General features: G+C 34.5%; 1 protein-coding gene across 1 annotated transcript in view; it reads left to right on the top strand.

The window, feature by feature from the left end:
- Window positions 1–25,645, top strand: part of LOC135084038 (forkhead box protein P4) — a 65,345-nt gene that overhangs the window by 21,553 nt on the left and 18,147 nt on the right. The window contains exon 3 of the mRNA XM_063978780.1: window positions 1,581–1,607. Within this exon, the coding sequence (XP_063834850.1) occupies window positions 1,581–1,607 (27 nt within the window). The remainder of the gene's footprint in view (window positions 1–1,580; window positions 1,608–25,645) is intronic.

Raw genomic sequence — 25,645 nt, 5'->3', positions numbered from 1 at the left:
TTGAAATAACACAACCTTTACTGAATTTCACTGGTTATGGTGCTATAGACCATGGGAGCATTACTGGGTCAATAGTGTCAGACTTTAGAGCTGCTCAGGTGCCCTAGGTATCTACGTAAAAGAAAAAAATCACAACAAGCTTAACTCACTTTTGTCATGCAGGAATACTTTGCTTGCTTATCTTATAAGATTAATTATCACAATCTTAAGAAAATCCGCAAAGTCATAAGTCAGAAAATATCGCATTTTAATTTGTCATAATCGGGAACCGAACCCAAAACGGTTTGACAGCACTATGTCATCGGTTCAGATCCTTTACATAACATCAACGTAAATAAAACGGTAATTAGCGAAGAATGCCACTACAGATTCTGGCATGATGCCCCAAGAAACGTGGCAGCAACTTTAATTAAAATTAAAAACAATTTTATCGCAACCGACGAATGTTTTCAAACAACATTTTGTAAAACGTAAACTCGAAACAACCGAGAAGAGCCGTTCCTAAACAAATGACTGCTTTCAAAGATTATTATAAACAGAAAAACGAATTCGAAAACAATGTATTTTTTTAAATTTTGAAATGAGAATAAGGCTGCTTCAACATTTTAAAACAAGAAGTGTCTCTCTGTTCATGATGACGTCGACAGAAACGGAATATTTTTTTTAACTTGACTTCGATCTAAAAAATTGAAGCCCAAGTAGATACGCAACTGCAACCTTTACTTTCATTTTAAGACCTAACAATCTAAAATTCGTATGGTGTAAAATAATAATCAAGGTTCGAAGATCGTCTGCTTATTGCAAGAAGTCAGTTACTACAGTAAATAATCAATAATAATAAAATCACGAAAGAATTCACCTGTAGGTACGGATTTAATGTAATGCCTGCCTGGCAAAAAAGCCAGCCTCGAAAACCCTAAGAAATATTGTAAAATATGTATTGCGAAGGGCTGCATCGAAAAGCCTAAAAAATTATAAAATTTTTGCTTTCAGTAATCTGCCTCATTAGCAAGCAAGAACAGCAATTTTTTATGGAATATTTGAATTAATTATAACTTTTTATATTGTACAAACAGTCGCCTTTTGCTAGAAAGAAGGCCTCTGCAATTAAGATAAGAGAGGCAAACATAAAAAACTATTTAGCTCATAAAAATTATCATCAATTCACAAGTACGTGCGTACCTGATAAGGCATTCAATATTGTTTTCATTTGATTAATCAATATTGTTTGTTTATTAATTAACTAATTTCAAATAAATTATGTAACGTTTAACTTTTATTGACAAATTGGAATTAAAGCAGTCCTATGAGAATTAATTTAAGCATTCATGTCACAGGTCCATTTCAACAAACGGGCCCGTTTTGTAGGATCCAGTAAAGCATGATCCCGCAACTGGACTGTCGTGTGAGTGAACACACATTTTGTGACATTGAAATTCAAAATGGGACACTGCAAACAGGGTGTTCGTGTGAACGTTATTAAACGGGATCCCGTACAAAACAGTTCATGCACTAAACGGGATGTCTCCGTGTTACACGCCTTTACAATCGTAATTATGTTAAAATTCTGATTGTTACAGAGACCAATGGTGCAGCTACCTTTACTGGTAAGTTCATCTATTGCAGTTATTAATATTATTAATAAGAAAAAAGTAGAGACTTCTCACAAAATCGGCTATTTGACAGGTTTCTAAAACATTTGAGGTCACTATTAAAAAATGTTTTTAATAACACTAGGGCGGTGGGTAAATGTATGTATCATCTTCATCATACTGTGAAAAGATTCATTATTTATTTAAATCTATATTGTCACGTTGAGGTGTTGTTCACATCGGTTGTAGAGCCGGATACAACTCTCCGCACGATCTCCCTCCATCTCTCTCTATTGGCAGACTGTCTGGTGCAGTCACATACGCCGTCTCCCACTGCCGATTTCACTTGGTCGGTCTAGCGCATTGGTGACCTGTCACGCGATCGGGTTCCTTCGACTTGTCCCTGGACGACCAGTCGTTCTACGGAGTTGTCATCCCGCCGCAAATCATTTACGATTATTTTATTACTAACCGTAATAAAAAAGTATTCTACACAAGTAGATCTCATGAAACTTAATCTCGAAGGTGAGAAGGTCACATCGAGTATAACATATAGAGTTGTATGAGTCAGTTAAAATGACGTGATTGCTGATTCACTGAATTGCCAAATTATTATGTTATTTACATACAAGTTTAGCTGACTATCAGATGGATAAACATGAGATAAACATATTATAAAGATTATAAAAGTTCTTTAGTTTCAACTAAAAAACGTCCACTGCTGGGCAAAGAATTTCCCCAATGATCAGTCCTGCAATGTCCGCATCTAGGTGCTACCTAAGACCTTTACAAGATCGTCAGTTCACCTGTACTTGGTCGCCGATTCAAAGACAGTTTAATTTTCCCATGTGACAAACAAAGGGCTTCCCTTGTAGTGCATTGGCAGTCAAGCTGTAAAACCTGGCTAGACCGGAGTTTCAGCTGTGGGAAAACTGGGAACAGCCTCATTTCCTTAGTCGGGTAAAAAACATATCTCTTTTCCCGTACTCTACTTTTTCTTCTTGTTGTCGTGTCGACAACAAACCTACACAGTGTCAGCCCAAAACTCCGCTACAAGAGTGGCGTTGTCAGTAGCCTTAATTAAATCTTCCTGCGTGCAGTGGTTCTCTACCGAAGTACCGAACTCTACTAATTCGTACTTTACATCATAAACGCGAAAGTGTATCTATATCTGTCTGGTGCCTCTGATGAAAGGTACAGAGATAGTTTGAGTCCCGGGAAATGACAGAAGAGAGTTTTCTCCTATTTTTGAACATGCACGCAATAATTTTTCTATGACAACTGATACTCACGTGGGCAAAGCCACGAGCAAAAGCTAGCATCTAAGAACAGTAGCAGACAAGTATAAGAATAATGACATGGTCAAACAGACCTGACCCTTCTGTTGACGCAACATCTTTGACTTAATCTCTAAGGGTTGGTACTAAGGACTGAGAGACCCTTTGTTCACATCTTTGAAGCTCGGTTATTGCCAATAAGTATTAAAGGGGCACAAAACAAAATGACGAAAAATTCGACGTACTCAGAGTAATTTTTGAACATTGTAGAGCTTTATACAGGGTCTATAACACGCTCTTAAATCTGCAGTTAATTTCGGTATAAATCTGTAGATACGAATATGTATCATTTAACAGGTTTTCGATGTGATAAAATCGCAAACTACTATTGTATAACTAAAGATGAGGCTCTATCTCCCATAGTAGGTTTTGTATCGCAAAATGAATCTATAGGTAATGCGTACTCATTTGACTATTTATTGATTTCAATGCAAGCAAAAATCTAATTTTACAGCTAACTGAAAAGTAACTCGGTATTCAAGGTTAGAATGAAGTAAGTTCATTCTTAGACTAATTGGTCAGTTTGGTGAAAACTAATGAAAACAAAACTTGAGTTTGAATTGAGTCATAATAAGTACGAACATTATTTAAATATACGTCACTTCTAGCACGGCATTCATATAAAAATTTTAACACAATAGTTTTCGAAGAGTAGCGAACATCTGAAGTGAAGAGTGCAAGAGCAAATGCTAGTCTTCCAATAAAAGGGTTGTCCACAAATCGCACCAGTAAGCAGTATCTGTGTAAAACTCGGGACGACAATAAAACTGTTTTTCCGTTCGGCTATAAAAGCCTTTTGTTGAATCGTCACTATTTAGTGCAGCCTTCCTCAATCTTTCGCATACCGGAAATGAGAGAATTTCCTATGATTTAAGTTCGTTGAAACTAAATTGCGTAAACTGCTTGACAAAGGCCTAATCCAAAGAGAAAGCTTTTCCTCGACGACCGGTCTTCTCCTAGTTTAAGACTTAATTAAACTATTATTAGGCAAAAGCAAAATGTATCTATTTTGGACAAAAATTCAAACTAGGAAAGAAAAGCCAGGAAACGGAAATAAGCAAAAGGGTGTGTCTATGTTTAAATATTGAGATAATTAACATTATTAAGTAAATATTCAGTATCTAACTCGTAGCATATTCGTAGTCGTCGTCTCAACCAAATACACTACACAGCTGGACAAAGGCTTGTATATGTCAACGTGAAATTGTGAACTCTGTCAGTTTATAATATAACGCGTTAGATTGTAAACTAACAGTGGGTTAGTTTACAATCCAACGCGTTATATTATACATTTCCAGAAGAAGTGGTCTTAGCAGCTAGACAAAGGCCTACAAGGATTTCCAGAACGACCGGTTTTGCGCTAAAAATATCAACCTAAAAAGTTTTTTTTTAATTGTTCGTGTTAGGGTTTTGTTCCCTAAAACATATTGCGACATTTAAACCTACAATTACAGATTGGCAGGACTTGTCGAATTGTGAATACTATTCTATTCTTAAAGCTGTAACTACATTTGCTGATGAAAATGCCTATATTAAACTACTCTATCAAGTCATTCAAGCTAAAAGTGCTTACCCAGCTTAGCCAGAAAACGTACAAAAACTTCTTTTCTCTCAAACATTCATAATTAAAATCCTCAACACTCCCAGCAATATCGTCTCATTTCCACCCGGTTTTGTTCCGTTCAGTTTAGTTGGGTATTCATCGCACTTCCTAGGAAGGGGGGGAAGTGGGGGAACCCCCCTCTATACATAACCTATAAACCTGGTAGTTTTACCACTTCAGCACTAATAAGCTTGCTGAAGAGTTTCAAACCTTAGTAGCTGGTGGTAGAGTTTAATGTGGAACGGGAATCGAGTAAGGTTTTATTGTTCGAGGCAGACTATGGAGCTTTATTGCTATTTCTCCGCCATTAGCGTTTATAGTTTAAGAGCTGGATGTCTAAAATTAGTTTAATATTAACTAATTTTACTTTTCGCGTCGAGTTTCTAACGATAACGTTTTGTCTTCTAATCATCAGACGTCATGTCATCTAGTGGTAGAGCAACTAGGTGGATTACTAATGTTTGGCCAAAAAACGATTCCCAAATTATCACATGGCAAACAACGTTTCGCAAATTTTCATTTGGCAAATTCTCATTTGGCAAAACAACTAATTGCAAACTTTTAATTCGCAAATGTCTTTTTTGGCATATTATTGTTTAGCAAATTATTGTTTGGCAAAGTATGTTTTGCCAAATGTTTCATTTGGCAAAAATATTTCACGATAAACTATTACCAAAATAATTTGATTGGTGCATAGAATGGAATACAAATTAGCTTGTGGTTATTATTTTGTTTAGTGGGTAGTTAATATAAAATTTGTTCTAAATTAATTTTCATATTTCATTATTTTTCTCGAAACCAAATCATTAATTAACAATAGAGGTGATTCTAGCGCTCGGCGGCCGCTGCCGCGGCACGCTTCGCTCGCCTTCGCGCATTAAGGGTCACTGTTCTAACCTAACCTAACCTACTATTTTCTGCAAAACCTACTTTCGCATCCATACTATTTTCTGCAATCTCTTTGTTTTACATAAAATTCTTGTGAAAACCATGATCATCTGCCTTATGCTTTGATTTGTGGATAACGGTGGGTAAGCATGTGAAGTGTCAATTTGACCAAATAAATTATTTGGGATATAATATTTGGCAAAATAAAACATTTGCTATATAAACATTTACCAAGTAAAATTTTGCCAAATGATAATTTGACCAAATGAATTAGTTGCGAAAAGTACAGTTGCTAAAAGTTCATTTGGGAAATGAAACTTTGGCGATAAGTTGTTTGCGAAGTGAAATTTGGCGAAAAGTAATTTGGCCAAACGGAAGGATACCCAACTAGGTATTTTGTCTTTTGCATTAAAAGAGGATCGACCAAAATAAAAAGTTCCAATTTGAATTAGCGAAGCTGAAATACTGAAACCATTTCATTCTGCAAAACAGAAGCTTTTTTTCTCCTAATTGATCTAAGGATCTCAATCGCCTAAAACAATACGTTTCAGCACAATTCTGTGTTTAAAAATTAACTGTTTATACTCCATAGAAGAAAATATAACGTAGGTAAATGAGCTTACCAACTAGTTAGTGGTTTGCACTTCAAATCACAAAGGTTCAAAGCTCAAAAGAAGCATTTTTTGCCGAGCATACTACTATTTTTTCTCAGAACTATCGATAAAAGAGAATGTTCTTAGTAGGGTTTCTGATTTCTCGACCTATTTTTTTTCTCGAGTTTCGGGAATTTCGAGGCCAAAGTCTCGAGTTTTCTCGGGTCTCGAGTCTTTTAATTAAAACTGTTGAAATCGGTTGAAATTTAATAAAAACACAGGTTTTTTAATCTAATATACCTACTTTTATTGCACAACAATCAATATTAGAATTTAGTACCACTTATTTTGGTAAGGAAAGAAACAAAACATAAAATCTTCTTTCATAATTAATATTAACTAATAATCACAACAAAAGTCATAAAGTCGCGTGTACTTTAAGGATAAATAACAATAAAAATCTGGAGCTACAATTGAATCACTTGTTTTCTAAAAAAACACAAGTCCAAATAGCAAAATTACGATAAATAGTTTTTTTTAAAGCAAAAAAATATTTTTAATAAATTTCTTTTTTTTATGATGTTAAGTGGATAAAAAAAAAAACTTGAATAAACTTTACGAGGAGGCACGAGTACCTAACCTAACAGACAGTTTACAAATTGTTCAGTCTTTAAATCAGTCAGAGTTAAACATACATACTTAATAAATAGGTATAGCATCTCGTTGGTGAACATTATTACCACGTTATTACTTAGTTTAGATTGAAAATGAAAATGAAATATTTTATTCAGCGACACAAAACAGTATCAAAAATATGAAACAAAAGTAAAACTAAATAGTGTAGGTAATGTTGATAAATTGAGATCATTAGTTGCATTGCAAATCAAATCAGTTAAAAAAATAGAGATTAGGCCAGTCTAAAAGCAACGTTAACCTATGAAATAATTAAAAACTTACTTTTGTCTTACAAAATAGGCTTTCAAGAATATTAAAGCTTCAAATTGGAAACTCGAGAATTCTCGAGCTCCGGTAATTTTTTTCTCGTCTCGAATGAAGCCAAATTTCTCGAGTTTTCTCGAGTTCAAGAAAGCTCGAGCAGAAACCCTAGTTCTTAGATAAATGAGAAAATAATTTAATCTTTACGAAAAAGATGCTCTGAGAATTAAATTATTATGTCGATCAAATCCAGCTTCCAAGAAGCTTTGTCTCAAAAGTTTTGTACCAAAAATAAAAAGTTTCAATACTTTACCCATTGATTGAATATTCATTTTTATTTATTTAAAAAATCTGTTTGTATCAATCGGATCTCAAAGGAAAGATATCTAAAACAAATACGTTATGAGACCAATAATATTAAATACCTATGCTAGCTTATTCTTAGCCTTTTCTATGACGTTGACCATAGATTATAACTATTATTCATGACGCCATTTTATTGTCAATAAACTTTTGACACAGCACCACGTCTCTTATTCTCTCGGGTAGGCGGTCGCTTTAAAGCAACGCTGGGCGTCGCTCTTCAGAGGGCGGAGTCACGCCCACCCTCATCAACCTCCTCCTGTATTATTAAACCTCATAGTTCAACTCTTAATTAATATTTTTTTTAAAAGGCACGCGCCATTTTGCCTTTTTTGTTTTTAAAGTTTCCGCGACCGATCAATACCGTGCGGCCAGTTCGATTTGAATATAGAACGAGTCAGGTGTCGTAAATTTATTTTTTATTTTATTGAACAACTTCTGGATAAAGCTTTATTCGAAATAAGACCTCTTTTCCAAAAAGTGACGTTCTAAAAATCTATTCCACGTTTGAATTCGAATCAAATTTAATTTAGCTCCAAGAAAGTACTGGCTTATCTCAAACTGGGGTCAGTGATTTGTCTCAGTGGAACAGACTGTAATTTCTAATTTTCTCGGTAGATGACTAGTGGAGGCTGAATCGATAGGTGTTAAATCATCGCCCAATAAAAATGTCAATGGCCTACTGCTACGACGGAGGCTGCATTTACACCGTTCACAGTCTGAATGCTGAAAATACATGTATGATTCCATTCTGTTATATCGTAGCCATTCCTTATAACACAGCCCCCCTAGACAAGTAGAAAAGCGTGGTAGATGTGAAGTCGAAAGATGGTCGAAATGCCTTTTTTTGTATGGACTTACAACGGATTCGATTTTCGATTCGATTAAAAAGTGCCACGTCTTGTCTACCTACAGTAGGTATTGTTATGTTCTAAGAGGTTATCTTCTAAAATATATTAACTTGCCTAATACTTATGACTGCGACTTCCCATAATTATTTGTGAAAAATCCCACTAGTGGTTAGGGTTATCGGGTTTATCTTTGACCCACAAGTCTATGAGATAATAAGACATTTTAGCAATTATATTTATCTGTGTATTTGGGGTAATTTAAACATTTTTTGTTTTAACTGACCTATAGCTAACAGAATCTTTAGGAAAGGAGACGCTTTTTACAAATACACAATTACAAACTTTACAATTTGGCTCTATGTGATTTTGTTTGTATGTAGGTTATAAGTTTATGATCTTTACTGTGTCATAACGATGTTGAGCAGTTACTAAGTATAAAAAAATATGACAGCAAAATCGTTTCCGAATCATCCTCTTTCAAACGCTTCGGTGCAAATGCGGCCGCGCGCACGCGCTAAACGTTCATATCGGATTATAATTGAAATAAATCCAGCTCAAACTCCCCACAGACTTTCCCAGAAAACTGATTACATTCTTATCTTCCTTACTTACTCGACTATGATGTTACGACATTCGTGAATCATACCAGATGCTGCGAAAACTTTTTGCACTTTCGCGCGCTTTTTCAAATTTTCTTAATTTTCTTTTTTTTTATGGCCGTATACCTGTTATAAAAAGTATTTAATCAAAGCAAAGGAATTTATTATTTTACAGTCTACAGACCGTTTCGCTTCGATGTTGCGTCAAAAAATAAACATTTTGCATCATCAATAACATTTCGCACAGCGACTTGTACGCATGCGTACAACGCTTCCGCACAGACGCGTTCTCTGTCAAAAATATGCAAATTAATCTATAAAAAAGCTGATTTAGTGGTATCACTACATGTCGATTATAGTTTGGAACTTGTATTTTTATTTGCGACACCTTTATTTTGGTTTGTGTCTTGTTTTTTTGGGTTGGAAAGCGCGTCGCGGCATCGCGTTGTCTCTGTCTGCGGGCATCGCGCATGCTCCGTTGTAATGTTTATATTATTTGTATTTGAGCTGTGTATCACGTAAACTATAACTACCACAGCCGTAGCGCCAATACTGAGGGCCAGTGCCCGCCCCTCCCCGCGTCGTAGTTAAATATTTCTTGCTTATTTCGCCCTAGCATTGTTGTTCCCGCCGCGTCGACGACTGTTGTGTATTGTTTAGACGCGCGCCTTCCAAGCAAATATATTGTATTATAAATAAAATACCTCGCATACGATTAAAGAGGTTTTTTAAAAGTGTTCTTCGCCAGTTTTCGACGTATTTTGGATAGAATGCAACCGATTGCAACGCGTAAATAATTTGCATCCAGAACTGCATTCGAGGCGGTGCTCATGAGTGGTAGATTTCGTCGCTGTACAGTGTTAAGGTTTTGTTTTGTTGTTTAATTGTTATTATTTATTGTTGTTTTGTGTTTGTTTATATTTATTTTAAGCGTTGTGAGTGAATTTTGTTGTTTTTTGTGAATTTTGGGAAAGTTTCGCCGAGTTTTCGTCAGTTTTGGTATCGAAGAAAAATTAATTGCATTTTTAAGTATCAATTTGAAAAAATATTTTTCATCGGAAAATCACTTTTGTGTTGAACATATTGACGAATTCATTGGATTCACGTAAGTATTTAGACAGCTATTTAAGTGCATTTCTCAAAAGTTATTAATTTAAATTAAATCGTTCATAAAGTCAGTCATAACTTCTTTCAAATAAAAACTTTTTACAAAGATCAACGTTCAAAAACTCCGTAGTCGCCGTAGCTGCGCTCGTAGCACCGTGAAAAGTTTGAAATTCGAACGTGGAACTTATAAGCACGTGGCTCGTCGCTCATGTGCGCTCGACGGCCAATGGGAGCGTCGCTCATCAGCGCGCGCCAATCGCAGCCGCCCGCTTTAGAGCGCCACTTTTGACAGCTGATAAGAGACCGCATTTCCCGCGTAAATGCGCTTCCATTTTTGAAAGTTTTTCTTTTTTTACATCCCACGTTTCTGGTGACTTACTTTTTTACACCGTAGAAAAAATACTGGCTGGAATAAATTAAATTTTTACTGCTTTATTTGTTGATTTTTTGTATTTCGATGACAATGGGCTAGGCCTACGCGAGCCCTTAGCAAAAAAAAAATAGGTCATCAATAATGAAATTAATTATTATTCATAGATAAGTACAACTTTTTAATCATTGTTTTATGAAAATATAGGATATTTCGAACTCGGTACTTATTTATAAATGTAGTTTTTTGTTTCCTAAAGTAGGTAGGAAAACTAGATATCTGTGTTTACTCAATAACGTGTTGATGTGTAATATTTAAATAGCAAATGCTTATAGATAACTAAAAACCCACTTCACTTGTTATCGTCCGCAATTTTTAAGTGCTCACAGAATGACCTGCCACTGCGTTAGTATTGATAAGCATAATCTTTATTAAAACAAAAATAAATAATAATATGTACGTAAATAACTTATCTTTTGGTTCGTGTCGAATTTCGTGACCCAAAAAGCTTAGCCAAGGTCGATTTGATTGAAGTATCGTTAAAAGGATTACTTTGTGTTCGACACAAATACTAAAGTCAAATTCAAAGATTTTATTCAGTAGGTACGTAGGCCCTTTTCAGGGCGCTTAAAGACGTTCTAAATATAGCTTGCCCTACCACCACTTCGGGACAACATAATATGGGCTGGTGCTGAGCAGAAGTGGCGGAAGAAACTCAGTCACCTTTATCAGTCTCTTTTTTAATCAGATATAGAAAATACTTACATTAAACAAGTTAAACAAGATATGTAATAAATATTTGCGAGGTAGGAAATTTAAGTAGTGTCTTACATCAGTCGTTGTACAAGAATTGGGATACCGATAAACAATAATTCTAAGGAACAACTCTAAAAGAACATACTTCAGCCCTGAAAACCTAATTAATTAGTTTTCATTTCATTGTTAAGTAATATTTCAGCAGCTTTAGCCAATGATCTCTGCCATAAATCTTTGGGAAAATCGCGTTTTGGCAGCTCTTAAAAAGTGTGTCAACTTGCTTACTGATGTAAACTGGCCACACTGGTCATATCGTGAGACGCAAACTCTTTGCATATTGGGAGCTGAGCTTAAGTTTTCTAAAAGTTAAAGTAAAAACTGATCTTCTGAAGAAAAAATCTTTATAATAATGCTCCAGACCAAACAAAGTATGAATAAAATATTACGAACGACCCCTGTTCAATTTTAAACCTACTTCTCAACTGGTTATATGATAACCACAACGAGAAGCCCTTGGCCTGCGTCTACCTGACGGAAAGTGATGATCAGGCCGAAAGTGGAAGCGAACTGGATCCTTTTCGGAAAGCTTTTGGATGCTACCGTAAAAGAACTAGGCAAGAAAAACTGTTACGAGTAACTACAAAACTACGAGAGTTTTAAGAATGGCTAACGATTCTTCTTTATTTTTTCCATAAGTATGTGCCACCACAACGGTATAATGAACCTACCTAATAATGCTTAGAATCTGTACTCTGTAACTAATAAAAACAAAAGCAAGACGACTTTTTTGACCACGGGCTTAATTTCTTTCGCACTCATTTGTCTTTTGTTTTTCTTTGCTGCCAGTTTAAAAAGGTTTAAATAAATTTAAACATTCTCTTTACAATAACAATGCAATGATACTAAAAATGTTGGTACTTTTTTATGACGTGGCGACATGACATTTGGAAGTTATGAAATAAAACTTTGAAATCAAATTGGGCAAGTCAGTAGAGTCAAAGGTTAAATTATAGCAATCGCTTGAGCGCATATTTTGAAGTTCGAGTCGGACCTTACCAAGATGATTAGAGAAGATTTTAAAATAATATCGAAATCTTTGTAAATCTGAAAACATAATATGGGATTAAAAGATAAGCGGGTAAGAAGAGCCTGTGCTCAAGCCATAGGTGGACTCTTATTTTTAGTTGAGCTTGAGAATCACTAAAGAAGAAAATGTGATATTGAATGAAGAAGATAATAAAGATACCCATAAAATAGGTTAGTGGACACCCTAGTCAATGGTTATTTTTGACATCACAATGACAGATATGTCAAAATCCACCAATCACGCAGCATTTGGACCTCGCGTCTACGTATTGCCATCTGGCGGATTTTTCAATTGCGAAAACCCTCATTGACATACTTTTTATAAGCTGTCAAAAGCCGATTCCCATAGATTTTGCATGGCAATGGGGACTACGACGTCATCAGGTCAAGTTGCTTATGAAGTAACTGAAAACTTACTAAATACTATCAATATTACAGTCAATTGAAAACTTAGTCGGTTTTCAGGGCTAAAATACTGACCTTTACTCTCCACAAAGGCTTTAAAAATTACAAAGAATGATCGAATAGAAGTCATGCTCAGGAAAGCACAGTATAAGATGATCCCAATCTTCAAACTTCTCAAGTTTTGACACCAATACCAATTTGTGTAATTCCAAATCACAACTTTTCTGAATAAAATAGTGTTCTTTTCAGTCATTTAAGCTCAAATAATTTTCGATAACTGAAACATTTCGATTTTTTTCTTGGTTTGAAATAGATGGTTCATTGAGTTAAAGTTGGAGTGTATTGCCCTACAATAGGAAGAGTCTTATCTTAACAGCTCATAAAAATAGTACTTCAATTGACTATTGACACTATGGATAAGATGGTATTATTTATATACTCGACGCAAATACTCGTGGCAGGCCGGCCATATGTAATTTTTGAAACAGAGATGCACACTCGACGATGTTTTATTAATTGTTATGTACTATAAACAACGCTATGCCTACCTCTGTGTGACGTCACATAAAACTAGTGTGAATCTTGCATGAAATGAAACGTGATATGCACTGTTTTATTACTACACCGCCTGTCACGAGTCTTTACACCGAAAGGGAAAAAGGGAAAACTTTCCTTTCGCTCCTAAAGTCTCGAAGAAAACAGTCTGTCTCAATAATATTTTTCCATTTAACTTATGTGTAAAGCTTTCTTACAAAAAAGCTTTACACTAGCTTTGATCAGTGGTAGACAGTTTTATAGTGCTACGACGCTACAAAATTCGTAGTCATCGTAGCGTTACCCAAACATGGCATTTTACTGTTACTAGCAAAACCTTTTTAGAGCTTATTGAATTTTATTGCTTTTCAAGGATAAGCATGATATTCCTAAACTTGTTTAAATTACATAGTATGTATAATTAAAAGGTATAAAATATGAAATATTCTTAGAACAACATTTAAGATTGTGTGTGTAAGTGAATGACGAGATACAATAATCGAAATGATATTTTTTCCTTTTTGTAAAACTCAGTCATTGAGGTTTTTGGATATCAAAAACAAATAAGATTTTTCACGTGAAAAGGTGGACCGCGTTAGTTGGGACTTGAATCCACGATCTTTCGCTTGACACCCAACTCTTAATTTTTTAAGTTATTGCGACTATTCGTTGCTTTTTGTTCACAAAAGTTCTGTGAAAATTAATTATTTCAGCAACCTTTTTGCGTTTATGCGTTCAAATACATATTATGATGCTTATTGCCTTTTTCCTCACGTATCTATGAGAAGGTGGACCGACGACCTCATAAAGGTAGCAGGAGGGCGCTGGATGCAGGCCGCTACCATCCGGCCATTATAGAAATCATTGGGGGAGGCCTATGTCCAGCAGTGGACGTCCTGTGGCTGAAATGATGATGATAATGATATATGAGAAATCGAGAAATGTGTCAGTACGTATCGTTTCGTTTTTCGTTTCAGCCAAATGTATGCCACGATACAAATTCCATATATGTACCTACACGCCATATAATATACCATAGAGTCTCTACATTTAGTTCTTTTAAATGACTTTACAGTCACGACATAACCTAGATGAATATCATTCGGACTAAAAAATCCGATTACTAGATTTTAAAATAGAACACGCGATCGCAATGTGTAAATAATTTATGAATTCGAATTCATGAGCTGAATCGATCGATGCCTTTTTTAGAACCGTCCGACAGTCGACATAGTGAAAAAGTTTCACTGTTTAGAAAAATGGTGTCTGCCTTTTATTGGCAATAAAATGTCATCATAATCATGCAAAGTATTGTCGTTTGAAGTAGGTCATCAGTAAATCTTGATTATTTTTCGACCATTTGCCAGATAAATCATTTGATAACATCCTTATATTCTCAATTTAATCATAATTTAATCGTATATGTATAAAACTGACTCAATAATCTTTAACGTGCATCTGTTTATGTGTGTTAACATAATTTTCTTCTCATTCAAACTATAGCAATTTAGTTCCTAGTTGGGTAATCCCGATTGTACCTTCTTTTCTCACGAAAAAGTCAGTCATTGGTCAAGATTTCTATTTACATTAAAAAATAAACATATTCCCTTATACAGGGTGACTGGAACAGAACGTTTGTGATTTATTAGACCCTGCTTTGCTTAGCCAAACAGTTGTATTTTGGGAGATATGTTTTTTAAACCTTATTGAGGTTCTTCCATTTGATCTTTAAACGCTTGATTATTTCTTTTTTTGTGAAAACGACCTCATAGGCATACATTCCTTTTCCATGGATAGGTTCTACGAGTATAATAGAAATTCAGGATCACATAATTTACAGTTGTTAATCTGAAAAACCCTTAGCCACGAAAAAATATAGCAGAATATAATGCCATTGTCTGCCCGATACTTAGATACTTGAATATAATCTAAATACGCCTCCATAGCTATTTCCCGAAAGTCGGCGACTTCAAAAGGCGGCGTCGTCTCTTAACAGCGGGTGGGCGTGTCCCTTTTCAGCGTCGGCCTGCCATTGGTCGGCCGGAGCTTTGATGTGCGCCGCTCAAGAGTGGGCCGAGTTGGCGCTTTTCAGGAAAGCTCCTGAAAGTCTGGTTTATGAATTAGGTTTTGCTGTTAGACATTTATTAAGGCTTGTTGAAATGTATTTGAATGGGTGCTCTTTTGGAGTTTTATATTGTTGGTTAGAGGATAGAGCCTGAATTTTTTAATGAAAACTTTAGATTTTGCGAACTTTACGCTTTGTTACTACAAAGCGTAAAGTAAATAAAATCAAAATTATACATTTTTCTCTAATTTAGAGGAAGAAGACCTTTCAGAGGGTCTAAAAACTTACAGGATTTTACAAATAAAAAAGAATGACTCGTTTTAGTCGACATAATTGCGATCTAATTGAATTTAAACCCATAAAGAAATAGCTCATACAGTGAATATTTACCATAATACAGGGATGAAGTAATCTTTAATTTTATATTTTTATTTTTCAATTTGATTTCTTTATATTATATTTTAAATTTAGGTTCAACTTTCAATTAACAACGACGAAATCCATCATGATCAATGAAACATTTGTGTACTTTAGGATGACCCAAAATGGCGATCGTTTTATAACATGAGAGAGACACAAATATATAAAAAGATACCATTAATATACGACTAGATTAAAAGATATGACTGATAGTTTGTATATCTTAAATATAATATAGTGTACTAGATATTGTGCGATTTGGATTTCTGAGAAGAAAGAAGATAGAAGAATTATGTTGTACGCTGTAAGACAGGTAAGTTTGTAGTTACCTAAATGAAGATTTTGATTAAGGCTTGTAGACTTGTAATTAATTTAAGCTTCAAAACTTTGGGTATTCACTATTTTAATATTAATAAAGTTTTGGAACGAATGTGAAACTTATGAAATTATTTTTGCATCAGCTTTCAATTACTTTATTGTTATTGGAATTTGCTTATTAAATAATTACTTATTAAGTTTAAAGTAAAGTTAACGAGAAACATTTTTCAAGCTACATGCAGCAGATTATTTTATTATTTGCTGCTGTCAACGTATACTTAAAAAAAAAAATTAAAAAAAGGCTTGAAAATAGGATCAAGTAATAAAAAAACCTTTTTTGTAGAGACTTTCTTAATGAATACCTAATTGAAACTCATAAGCGGTTTTATTATGAGGTGTTTTATTTTAAGAGCCATTTCACAAAAATATTCCGCGCGAATTTAGGTAAAAGCTGTCAACGCAACGTCAAAAGAGTAAAAAGAACGCTGAAATGGACAAAAAAATCTTGAGCCGTGACCGTATTAAGTTATTATTTTTAAGGTAGAATGAGGTATTCAAACTTGATTAATTAATTTAAATTTTTAATAGAGTTTATTAAGTCTTTTATATTTCGATTCATAATGAAACACGAATAGGTATAATATGTAAAATATATATTAAGTACAAAATAAAGACAGTCACATAGTGAAAAATAAATCTGCCCCCTTACAGCTCCATCATCGGACCCTAGATACGAATAATGAAACACGAATAGGTATAATATGTAAAATATATTAAGTACAAAATAAAGACAGTCACATAGTGAAAAAAAAAATCTGCCCCCTTACAGCTCCATCATCGGACCCTGGATACGAAATATTCGTCAAGGCGAATCACACAAGCCCAAACTCCATATGGTTCTATTGTTTTGTTACGGAGGTGGCCATTGCATCTCCTCCAGATCCATTATCAGACAGAGCTAAGAAATAAATAAATAAATATTATTATAAGTAAACAAATAACTAAAATAATTCATCTTACTATCTTACTTTTTACTAGTCTTACTAATATTATAAATACGAAAGTTTGTGTGGATGTCTGGATGTTTGTTACACTTTCACGCAAAAACTACTGAACAGATTTTGATGAAACTTTACAGTACAGTACAGCAGTACTAGGCAGTCTGTGTTCAACTATCACTCGGGTCGGACGTTCCTATCGCAAGACCTGTGGTTCACTCAGTTCCGATACGACTCTAGTGCTGTGTGTAATTATTTTCGTTAATACACTGAGTTTATTAATTTCTACGAGTGGATTTCATTTTGCCTGAGACCTACGCCATGAACCCTGAACCAGAAGACCCTGTCGCCAGCGACAGCGACGCTCATCCATCCCTGGCGTCGACCAGAATAACAATGTATAGGCTATAATTTATGACGATCTGTGACAAACTAAATTTCAAGCGGGTGAAGCCGCGGGCAATACTACATATTTCATACTAGCTTTTTGCCCGCGACTTCTTCTGCGATGAAGTGGAAAATGGTTCTAATAGAATTAAAATATTCTAAGAAAATTAATTTTGTTAAATGATTATATTTTTTGATATAAAATCTACACATCATTATGTTTAAATATTTGAATACTTACAAAATTATGAGATCTTTCTAAAACAAAATTAAAACACTACACTTGCCGCAGATTTCTTTGTAAACAATGTTTTTTTGTTTTTCCTTAAGGTGCTAAAATCACCAGGCTATTGTGTGCGCATACTCTGGAGTATTCCACATACAACTGGTCGTCGGAGAAGCATAGATTTCCATTAAGTCTACTCCCGCTACCATATGGAACTCCGCTAAAACTCGTGAGGGCGCCAACACTTGCTTTTGTATCGAAAATTAGTATGAGCAGCTGCGCACGCGGTTGCCCGTTGCAGGCTCTATGCAACCACACTATTTTAAAACGTGGTCCCTAAGCATGAGATGGGAAACTGCACTCTCTTGAATTCTCTTGAATTTGATGGTGTTAGGGGAATCCTAGGAATGAATACAGACTTTCCAATGGAATCTCCTCATCAATATTGCGAAATTGCGAGTTGCAATGCAATGTTACGTTTTCACTTGTTATTTTATTGTAATCTCACCTTGATTTTTCAAACACGTGTCAAAATAAAAAAAAAAATTTAAATCAAAAGTACTAAGGAATATTTCGTTGATATCAACTTAGAAACAAGCACAGATCACAGAAACTAAAGGGAAATGTGACAAGGGACAAATTGGAACATATTGCTTGTGAAAGCAATGATGACAGTGGCGACGTCATTATGTAAACAGTTTATATTGCTTGCATAGTACTAAAGATTATTCGAACGTTGAATACTGATACCGCAATGGATAATGAGCACATAATTTGATTTCTTTGTGTGTGTGAATTTCTAATACGACACTGAGTTTCGAACTCAGCGCATTACTTAGCATCTCTCTATATTTCTATGGAACCAAGTTATCTCCAAAATAACATTCCACACCTTTTTAACCTAGTCAGGTAATCCCAACTAATATTATAAATGCGAAAGTAACTCTGTCTGTCTGTCTGTCTGTCTGTCTGTCTGTCTGTCTGTCTGTCTGTCTGTTACGCTTTCCTGCTTAAACCTCGCAACCGATTTTGATGAAATTTGGCATAGAGATAGTTTGAGTCCCGGGAAAGAACATAGGATAGTTTTTATCCCGGTTTTTGAAACAGGGACGCGCGCGATAAAGTTTTTCTGTGACAGACAAAATTCCACGCGGGCGAAGCCGCGGGCGGAAAGCTAGTAATTTTAATAAAATACGAAGCACGTCATCTATCAATAGGATATATGTATATTTTAGAAGTTAATAAATTATGCATAAAATATAAACACTTTAGAAGTTTAGTTAAATCGTAGAATTTCTGAAAAACAAGTACTAAAATCGTACTGAAAAAAAAGTATTAACATGTTATCTAATTTATTTATTGAACGTCGAATTTTATCAAAGATTTTGGACTTAAGTTTTTGAAAATATTTTATAGCCTACATAGAAAAAAATTAGGATTCTAAATCGTGAAAGAAATTTTTTTTCGGAGCCTATTGCCTCCAAACAAACAAACAAACAATTAAATCTTTCCTCTTTTATTAGTATAGATTTAACAACAAAACAAAACGCTTCTTTTTCTTCTTCACGAAACAAAACTCAAAGCGGATAAATAAATAAACAAATCTTTGGACAATTTCACTGCGCCATCTAGTCCAAAAGTAGGCAACCAATATGCTTGTGTTAAGGGTGCTATCATAATGGATATACTTTTTTATAATTTATTTATTAAATTAAATACATGGTACCTACATATTATACATAGTTACACCCAGATCCGTCAAAGAAATTAAAATTCATCATTTCAATTTCTGCTCGGCCGGCCGACTCGAAACAGCCTCTCGGCATAGTATCAAATGTATTTGGTCGCCGTACAAATCACCGCTTTACGACACGAACGCACGTAAACGTCACGGCGGGAAAAATGACACAGGTCCTGCCTTGACGGGCGCTCGCGCCATACTAATCGATGTCGGCTTGCGCATTGTAATTTATACTGATATTCACATCAATATTTTGACAAAGTGGTTACTAATATTTAAACAATAACTGTAGAAATTAATTCTACAATGAATATTCTTTATTTTGGGATACTTTTATTGCAGTTTATGCTGTGTTTTTAAACCAAAAACCACGATCAAAATGTGACGTTAATCTTCAAATTTGCCAAATTATTTTTAGATTTTACTCAATAATGGTAATGAAATTCAAGAATCTATTTCATTAATGGACTACAAGAATATATGTCCGATGATTACTATATATTTTTAAGCTTATTATATGAGCATAAATAATAGATACAGGACTTTGAAAATGAGTCTGCGGCAATTTTTTCGTAAAATGGTTGTGGGAGATGGGGCACTGTGAATTAAGCAAAAGAGTTTTAGTAAATCCGTTTCATTAATGGTCAACAACAAGGATTGACCTATCTTTCGCAGTTATTAAATAATCTCTGGGTGTTGCTTAAGATAGTAATTCATGCTTCCAAAAACTTAGAAATTCGCACGAAAATGTAAAATGGCTCTTAAGACAGAGGGAAAATGTGTTGATTTTCCTTAAGAAATGATTAATTTGTTTACTTTAAAGATGTTGGTAATGTAAATTATTTTAGTATTGTAATTATAAGTGATTATTCCCGTTGCCAACCACCTACTTGTCACGCAATGGACAATAAAGAACTACACGTTCCACATTTTTATTGTGAGGATTTTAGTTTTCTCTTGTTTGAATCGTTAGAGTTTTCAAATCTCAAAGTTATACCTATCACACGGAGGCGTTATTTTCATTTCTTGAAGGTTTTTGCTCATATCTAGGTACATGTATAGGGACCATAAAGATGTATTTGTAATTGTTGCGAGCACAATCGCTGCATTTATCGTTAGTTTTTGTTATTGTACCCCGCAACATACATGTTTTGTTTCGCGGCGTCGGCTGTTTTTCGCCAAAAACAAAACAGTAACCCGATAGCAAAACAGTGCTGACTCAAATATGGTCTCGGGTTCGTTCGAACGAGCCTTGTTTTGTACAACAAATACTCCTGTAGTTATACTAGTTTGGCCACCGACTTGTAACTTAAAACTTTCAATAAATAGTTTCTGAATGCATACTGCTCTACATATTACTCGTAGATAGGTATTTCTAGTTCACTTAAATCGTATTTTAAAAAAATGGTACCATGGTTTGATTGACATAATGTTTTTAAGTTAAAGATGCATTTAGGTAGGTACCTACTTGTAACACTTTCTTGGGAATTTTAGTATAAAAATCAATAAGTAACTAATCATCAAATCAACAATCTTTATTAGCAATCTACGATCTTTCCATCGATCTATTTCAAATTTAATCGAAATCAAAATTAAATTATCTTTTCGCATAGACAATTTGAATTAGTTCTAACTTACAAGTAGTCAAATGCTCTGAAGCCTTACAAGTTTCATTATATTTTGCCCTACCAGCGCTTCGAGGCAAACATTTGGCAAGTGTTTAAAATCTTGAAATAAAGTTTCAAATGACGATCATTTTTGTCACAACAATTCAGCAATTCTCATATCCAATTAAAGTGCAAGCAATTAAAAACCAATATCTTACTAATTGTCCCACTTCCGCTTGCTCGGCGATTCGTTAATTATTATGTAACGTCACGCTTTCAGCCGTGTTTACAATAAACAAAGTGTAAACAAAACACGTATTATGTCTTCGTGGACGTGATGTTTGGTGCAAACAATCGGGGTATTTAGTTTTACAAGTAATTCGTTAACAAAGAGTTCTGTTGTACCTATTGGCGGTTGGATTACTTAATTAGTTGGCCATTTTGCAGATTTGGTACAGAAATATTTAATGTTACTAATCATATAGACTAAGGCTGAGTTACACCACCTAACTTTGACCGTAACTATGTCGATAACCGGTGTTTTTTGTATGGAGTTCGACAGATTGTTGACGTTCGTCAAAGTTAAAGTAAGATGGTGCAACCCAGTCTAAGTAAGTAAACAATAAAGGCAGATAAATTGAATTGAAATTGTTTTCCATAGGTAAGCTTTTATCATGGAATCAAGCTTGTGGTTGATCGAATTGGTATTTAGATTTATTCACGGGAAATCCATTTAGGAATGTTGCTGTCTTTTCAAAATTATTGGCTTATGCTTGAAGAAACAGAACTTAATGTATACCCAATAGAGCTATAGGTAAGTTCCTTGGTGAAAATACCAGTTTTTCTTCACTCTCTGAGAGCTTTGTGATGAGTCCAGGGTTCTAAATTAAATTAAATTTAACTCAATCATTGGCTTGAGTTTTGAATCGAGTTTAAGGCTTTTTGTTATTTGCATAATATTGGCATATTACCAGCCAGCCAGAGCTATTGAAGATATACTCATTATTAGACAATGGTCCCCATAGTTATCTCTAGGTTTTCAGGAAATGTGGTAGAGTCGACCACAGTCAACTTCTAGAACATGCTCAATATTGCACGTGTATCTGCCAAATAGAAAGATTCTTCAACAGTTGACATGTCACTATCAGCTGACGATTTTCAATATTTATACCACAGTCCTAACAATGCCCTAACAAATTGTCTAGGACATCGGATGTTTTAAAAAATAGTACCGGCACAGTTTACAATCTAGTTTTCATAATAGCTCTTGGTATTTGTCAAAACAGATCTCTGGTGAGGTCATAGTGCAAATATGTTTTCCTATGGCCAGCGTGGTGGAAACAAAAACATGGATGTATGCTGACAATTTGATGCATGTCATCTTTATAAAGAATAGTTTCTCGTTTTGAAAGAAATGTTAATGAAAACCACTTATTTATGTAACTTTAATTTTCGCAATAGAACACGTAATCTAGAATCCTATGTCGGCTTAAATATTTTTTTTTACTTAAAAATACATAGGTTCTAATCTAGTTTGAGCATTTAATGCAAATTCATCATAAATACGAGTATACAGGCCCTTTTCAGGGCATTTATACACGCCCCTAATAGCTTGCTCTACCAACACAACATGAAAATAAAAACGAAGTTGCGTATCTTTAAAAATCGAGCTTTTCTTGAACTTGTAAAGAAAACTTCTTCCTTCATCTTTGTCCTCGCTCATTTTTTGTCCGCAACCACGAGCCGAAAGACTTAGTGTGGGCAGACCTCCCACTAGGTGGACCAACGATCTGGTGAAGGTCGCGGGAAGTACCTGGATGCAAGCAGCGCAGAACCGGTCGTTAATAATAATAATAATAAATAATAATAATAATAATAAAATCATTTATTTGCAAGAACATGGTTAGATTGGTGTTAATTTAGTTAATTCCAGCATATTCTGTCGCATGCGACGTGCAAAAGTTTTTGTTCTTTAAGTTATGTTAATTGTTATTGCTACATTTGGTCTTAGATTTTACATATTTTTACAACTCAAAATACTTATTTTACTCATAGTTGTTTTTCATATACCATGATAGTAACAAGTAACAATACAATAAATACATGTCAGGGAACAAAATTTGAATTGCAAATGTCAAAGAAATTTAAATTAATTGTAAGATGTCAAATTAAGTTACATTACCGATGTCACATCATTCTATCATTTAAAAAGTCATTCACTGTATAATACATTTTAATTAACAAAAAGTCAAAAACTGCACTTTTAAATTTGGTAAAGGTTAACATTTTTACATTGTTTGGTAATTTATTAAATATTCGTATAGCCATACAATAACAGTTTTTGGAATACAGTGTCAATCTTTGAGGTGGGATTGATAAGTTGTCTGCCTTCCTACCTCTATAGCCATAAGTTTTATTTGTCTCAAATAAATGGGTATATCTCTTGACAAACATTGCCATCTCAAAGATGTATAAGCATGGAAGTGGCAATATGTTTAGATCTTTAAACAATGGCTTGCAACTGTCTAAATAATGTGCTCCGCAAATCGCTCTAATGCACTTTTTTTGTGCTCTAAAGGCTACAGGCATATCGACTGAGTTTCCCCACAATATAAGGCCATATCGTAATATTGATGAAACATATCCATGATAAGCCATAAGAGCTGCGCTTTTAGATGCTGCTTGTCTAAGTCTATTAAGAGCATAAACAAATCTGTCAATTTTATTTACTAGTAAGTCAATATGAGCTTTCCAATTACAGAATTTGTCTATAGTTATACCTAAGAATTTTGTCGAAGTCACATTATCTACATTATTATTCATATGATTTATGTCAAGTTGTACATTATTTTCATTGAATTTAGCTTCAAATTTAATATACTTTGTTTTACTAACATTAAGGTTCAAATTGTTACATTCCAACCATTCAACAATTTTTTTTAGATTGGCATTTGCCATGAGGGACAATTCTTCCTTCTTTTTACATTTTATGGAAATCCTGTTATGGAAATCCTGGGGAGGCCTTTGTCCAGCAGTGGACGTCATTTGGCTGAAACTAACGAGTTTGCAGTCTGATCCTTCTTCTGTATACTCCGGAAACTTCTGAAAGACTAAATAATACAAAAATTTCTACAATTCGTTATTAGCAGAGCACAATAAACAGTCCGCGTTTGCTCTGCGCCTACGCGGCGGTAATGTAAATCAAATAATGTAAACAAACTATTACATCACCCGTGTGTTATGGCCGGCCAGTATGCAGGCATAGGATCATCTAACTTAGCTTCCATTTTAATTGGAGTTAGTAATTTAATATGTTTGGTGCCTACAATTAAAGTAGACACTATAGAACACCGTTGCTGTTCGCAAAGATACTAGGACTAGTGTAGAGACTGCGAAAAACCCAAAACCGTAGTGTAACCACAGCGCAATGTGGCTATGGGCTTTTAAGAATACGATTTTTCCTGATGGAGACATCATTGGATAATTACATTACTTTTTAAAACTGTAATTTTAGAATTGAGTTTAGTGATATCATTCACTACGTATGAATAACTTAATTATTATCTGATATCCACCCTTTATGTTAGGCTTGAGCAAAGGTTCTTGATTGAAAGAAAGTTAATTATTGTTATTTTCTAACTTGATTAAATAATTCTCTTTTTTCAGTACATAGGCTCATTACATAAGCCTGTGACTGTGAGTGATCTGACTAAACTTGCCACTTATTGCAATTCGAGTTAACTAATTACGAAAGAGTTACATTTTCAAGATTCATCTGAACACTCTAATAACGATGTCACTAAACGGCCACCCATCTTTTCACCAGAACTAAGTAGTCACCACTTAACTATTACTGCGGTGTTTCCGGACGGATACGACCTGCAAGCTTTCAAGAAGAGAGCGTATCTTCAAAAGTAAAAAAAAAGTCAAAAAGTAATCACTTACCATCAGGTGATCCGTCTGCTCGTTTGCCTCCTGTCACATAAAAAAAAAACTTTTGCTAGGACCACTTTTGTATCCCATGACTTGCTCGCAAAAGCAAGGTGCTAGTATTGACCAATACAATGAACAGGTTTTCGATTTTTGCCCAACAACAGTTATTCTTTTGGCTGCATCTTGAAAGGGCTATTGCAAATTTATCTTAGGGGTACTAAACCGGTTATCATGATTCTGTACTTGACATTGCGATTTTGAGACTGCAGGCAGTTACTGTTGAGATTTACTGCTGTTTACTTGCAATTTTTGACGGAGTGCAATAAATAAAAGTGACGTTTAGTTTATCGTGATTAAAAATGTTCCCTTTAACCTAATGATTGATTAACATCAGTAGTCTAAAGGGGTTTGTGTACGATACCTACTTCATGTTTTGGGAACATTGATCTTAAAGTTCTTTTTCTTAAACCGACAAAAAAATTAAGTAATGTAAAGACACTACTACTACTACTAATTATCTTAAAGTGATTTGAAGTGGATGCAATGGGACATCATGGATATTTTTCTACCATCAGAGCGCGGGTTCGCTATTATTTTTCATTTTATTTTAATCTCTGAGTTCAAATTTCCATTGAGTGTCCAATAAATAAATAACCTGAAGAATGTTGATAACATGGGCTAACAGCCTACCTGGGCTCAGCCTTATGTACCGAATTATAAAAAACACCTGGATGTGGAACTGGACTTATTTTCAAAGTGAGATAATTTCATTGCGATAATCAAAGCGTATAAATACTTATTTAGGAATTCGCGACTATTGCGAAACATTATCTGCTATGAATAAACGAAACATAATGTTGTAGTTTATCTTTAAGATAAATAAACTACCAGGGACTTTATCAGCCAATTATGAAACGAAACTTAAGTGAG

This window comes from Ostrinia nubilalis, chromosome 25 (assembly GCF_963855985.1).
Source record: "Ostrinia nubilalis chromosome 25, ilOstNubi1.1, whole genome shotgun sequence".
Lineage (NCBI taxonomy): Eukaryota > Metazoa > Arthropoda > Insecta > Lepidoptera > Crambidae > Ostrinia > Ostrinia nubilalis.
This window is presented reverse-complemented; position numbering and strand designations above follow the sequence as displayed.